Genomic DNA, 4,428 nt, shown 5'->3' with positions numbered 1-4,428 from the left:
AACGCTTCCCCAAAAGATTGATAACGATGGGGAAATGTTACTAATGTGATGACATTTACATGGGAAAGACTGATCGAAGAATGGGGAAAATTTAAAATGAGGGATGATTCCCTGGTTCGATTCCGGCACGCGACGTTTTTCCCCACAGGAAATTCCTCCCCGCCGCTGGTGGCTGTAGGGAAGAAAGACACTCCTTCGCAAGAGGTACAGCGGAGCGAAGCGATGCAGGGTAAACAAGAAAAGAAGGTGAGTGTAATTTCGTGGCGCGTGACGGAAATTATTCGGAATTGGTGTAGCTGTTTTGAAGTAAACCTATTGTTCTCAATCGATTCACAATGATTTGGTATTTGCGAGACGGATTTCCTTCCTAGGATGTCGATACCGCACCGAAGGCTTCGAAAGAGCCCCAAAAAATAGCACCTGAAATTTCCACCGGAGGTCAGCAAATTTTCTGGCCGGCCGCAAAGGCGACGCGCGGCCGAAGTCGAAGAGGTGCTTCTAAGAGAGGGAAGTCAAGAGAACGAAAGTGAGGGGAAAAGCGCGCGCCCTGGTGATCGATTTGATAACAGGCAGCAGAAAAAGGATCTTGAGAAAGCGGCTCCTGCGGTGTCGAATACGGAAGATCTTGGTTGGCCGACTACGACGAAAATTGTGAGTTTTTTAAAATTTTTTCCGGGAAAAAATTTCCCCATTTTTCAGGGAAATGCGAGTCCAACAGCAAGTGCTCAGGAGGCAATAGCAGCGGTAGGGGTGGGGATGACAATAGCGCTCGCCCAGGTGATCGATTTGGTTTAGTGGGACGCGTTTGCAGCACCTGATTTGACGAAGGCCGCATCTTTACCTGCTGAGGTTAAGGATGATTCTGTGGCGAACAAAGGGAAAGAAAGTGAGATTGTTGAAATCGATCAAGCGATCGATTTGGGCTAGTGAGAGTATTGTGTTGGATTTGCTAGAAATACCCTAGTGATGTGAAAAACATATTTCACGACTACTGCATATCACCGCGAATATCGCCTTTTTCACCGAGTTTTACGACGCCACTTCACGCGAAACGGGTAGTCGTGAAACTTCATTATATATCTACGGTTAATGTCATTGGAGTTCCACGATGATCCGTTTAACGTGAAGTGGGGTAATACTCCATGTAAATTATAAGATGTTTATCTTTCCGCGACTGCCGATAATACATTTTTCCCGCCAAGTGAAATATATTTTCCACTAGTGTTTTTCATATCACGGCCGCCCGTGGAACTCCATTAATGCTAGACCCCACGAAAGATTATTATTGCATTTACCTACAATGTAAAACACATACCACGTGTTCTACGCGATATTCACTGCTCACATGCGTTTTTCGCGGAGCGATATGTGAAATGTGTTTTTCATATCGAAAATACTGCGTTATTTCCTGTTAAGGTGAGGGTTCAGCTGAGCAGAAGAAAACTATCACTCCAACTCTGCCGATTCCGTCAAAGCAAAACTCATGCAGCTCGAGAGAGAGCTCGCTGGTTTCGTCAACAGCGGTGGACAAAGTTGATACGCCCGAGTTGAATCCTCCAGGTGAGTTTGGAAAATATACACTGTGTTGGTGTATGGATATGAAAAACAATAGTGAAAGCCATATTTCACATTTCGCTTCGCGAAAAACGCATGTGAGCAGTGAATAACGCATAAAACACGTGGTATGTGTTTTACGTGATATGGGGGGATTTGTCCGGTGTAATTCGGCAAGTATTTTCAATTCATTTAATGTCGCATTTTCACTAGGAGTATTACGCCACCTCACGTGAAACTCTACTAGTAAGCGTAAAATTACTCAATTTGCGAATTTGCGTGAGAGAAAAAATACGCTCAATTTTGAGTTGGTGAGTATTCTTTGGTGCTTCAGAAGTGTCAGAGGTACCTATGGCGGTGACCTCTCTTTCGTCTACTACGTCGGGGAGGATGAAGATCTCCTTGAGATGGGAGGATGTGAAGGATTTGTACGGCTCTGACAAACAGGAGGCGAAGAAAGCCATTGAGAAACAGTTCGTTGAGGTTGGTATCTTGCAATCTTACTAGATCTTGCATTTCCTCAACGCATTCAGGCTGTATCCTCGTCACTTCACATAGACCCGTCGAGAGTTCGAGTCAAGAATGTTGTTGTATAACTGTACACTGTTGTTGTTACTGTTATTATTTCAATACAGTGTGACACTTTAACCGGCTTCCTCGAATGATGGGAAGAGAGTATTGAGTTTTAGTCTAATACAGAGAAAGGGAGAAATGCTCCACTTGGAAAAGAGTGCAAATCTTCTCGCTCATCACAGTCCCACCGACCTGTCGAACTCGACAAGCCCACCCTCGGTACCGATGGAGAGTGGAGCCATGATCTCTGTCATGAGCAGATCTACAATCATCCAACTCACCCACTCAGAGAGGAACAATAACGGTGCAAGTGGACGGACGACTATACAAAGCTCATATCACACCGTGATCTTGCACCCTTCCTTCTCCTCGCCGCAACACTTGCAGCACTCAGAGTCCTACCGACGGTAGGCTACCGTATATCTCGTGCTTTGCACCTCCTAGCACTTGGTGCCCTGCAAAGCAATTCGTAGCATCGCGAACATTTTCAGCACTGTAGAAAAATGGGAAACGTTGTTCTGTTATGAACCTATTACCACCCGGAGCAGTAACGATCTTAGAATTGGAAGGAAGCATTATTCCGGAAGATATTTTATGATAAAACTCTTGAGAGTTGGTTGGATATGTTAGCAGTCGATGATCTCGTGGTCTCGTGGCCTAATGGATAAGGCGTTGGTCTTCGGAACCAAAGATTGTGGGTTCGTGTCCCACCGAGATCGTTTTCAGTTCATGTAAAGATGGACATCTCTCCCTGGGGAGGTACCTTCCATTAGACCTTTTGGCCCCTACCTCTGAACTTTGGAATACAAATCCTTACTAGACTCCATGGGCCCGTTCGAGCGATCTATCTCTTCGAGTTATAAATTCCGAGTTCCGAGTCTCAGTGAACAAGTCCCGAGTGGTGCTCTCTATTGAAGACTATTTGCTCAGGAAGGTGCAATATCCGAGCACATTTCCCATTATGCTGTTCGAGCAGTTTCAATCAACGTTCGACTATTTTTCTGAGTCACCGCCGGGACTCTTGAACATCGTTCCTCTTGCCAAGGAGAAGCGTTGGATTCGAATATCGTTCCGCTTCATGATAATACTCACGTAGCACGAATAGCTTGAAATTTCTAGGTTGATATACCGTATATTTCCCTCCCTTCTTCCCTCATAGTCCATGAGTCATGGAGTGTTTCCTAGTAGTTGAAATAATAGTAAATGAGTTGATAGTGTGAGTCGGATTTGTGTATTTGGGTGAATCACCCAGGGTGATGAAATATAGTTTTTTATGAATGATTACGTTGGGCTCCGTATATTGGACTCGGAAACACTACTCTACCTTACTGATACTCGGAAGGTGCGATTTCGGGGGGGGGCACCCACACTGAAACAATCCGAAGCCGTATCCAGGGATAGACCTGTACATCACATCGAGGTTGAAAGGCTTTCCTCCGGTGATCTTCAACACGCCAAGCACACAAACCAAGGCGAGCAGTCGATTAGGCGGAGGAGGAGGAGGAGGAGGAGGCCTTTTGGGATATTTTGACTTAAATTTCAGAGCTCGACTTGAAGTATTCGGATATGGCATATCCGATATGCTCCACGTCATGATGGATCATCGATGCGTCACGGAACAAAAGCGACCACAGCGCCTGCCCAGAAAACCTGTCATCGGCTCACCGATCTGAACGGGGAGCTGCTTCGGTTGACTAGGTACCGGTCGGTGACTCCTGGCACAAATGGTCCCTTCCAAGTTCATCATACGCACATCGCATCGCGAACGATTCCGCGGTAGAATCGTGCAGGTGACAAGGTCGACAGGCTTCACTGTCCAGGACAATGCATCCTCATTCGGTGAGCTTCAATTGAGCGAGTTAGGTTAAGATCGGCGCACCAACTAGAGTGCTCCGGGACTCTGTGGGTCTGCCCCGAGCTGTACCACAGTTCCCAACTCACTGGCATCATCTGTCACTGCCCTCCGCTTGATGGTATACTTGTCAGACTGAGTTCGCGATTGTTGAACAACAGATATGATTGAAGGGAATGGCGAGACCGTGGGCGCCGTGAAAGAACATATAGGGCGGCCCTATTAGTGCCTATATCATAGGCTATATGTCTAGCTAATATTGTCAGCTAGAATGGAGCCGGACATAGCTCATGTTAGTTAGGATGGAGCCGGACATAGCTCATGTTGGTTAGAATGGAGCCGGACATAGCTCATGTTAGTTAGGATGGAGCCGGACATAGCTCATGTTAGTTAGGATGGAGCCGGACATAGCTCATGTTAGTTAGGATGGAGCCGGACATAGCTCATGT

The 4,428-nt window shown here is 46.3% G+C and overlaps 1 protein-coding gene and 1 non-coding gene across 2 annotated transcripts; both read left to right on the top strand.

Moving 5' to 3' along the window:
- Positions 1-128: 128 nt before the first annotated feature.
- Pmar_PMAR020030 (hypothetical protein) lies at positions 129-2,189 on the top strand (the record flags this gene model as incomplete). The annotated part of the gene is made up of 8 exons (XM_002782060.1): positions 129-246; positions 372-526; positions 570-651; positions 700-744; positions 796-886; positions 1,417-1,560; positions 1,889-2,037; positions 2,088-2,189. Coding segments are annotated over 8 exons (846 nt in total), but the record flags the coding sequence as incomplete, so codon positions are not given.
- A 584-nt stretch (positions 2,190-2,773) lies between these two features.
- On the top strand, positions 2,774-2,846 carry Pmar_PMAR020029. The gene has a single exon. It is a non-coding gene; the product is annotated as a tRNA-Arg (tRNA).
- Positions 2,847-4,428: the final 1,582 nt, after the last annotated feature.

Source organism: Perkinsus marinus (assembly GCF_000006405.1).
Source record: "Perkinsus marinus ATCC 50983 genomic scaffold scf_1104296940236, whole genome shotgun sequence".
NCBI classification, from domain to species: domain Eukaryota; phylum Perkinsozoa; order Perkinsida; family Perkinsidae; genus Perkinsus; species Perkinsus marinus.
The sequence above is the reverse complement of the archived record's forward strand: the minus strand, read 5'-3'. Positions and strand labels throughout refer to the sequence as shown.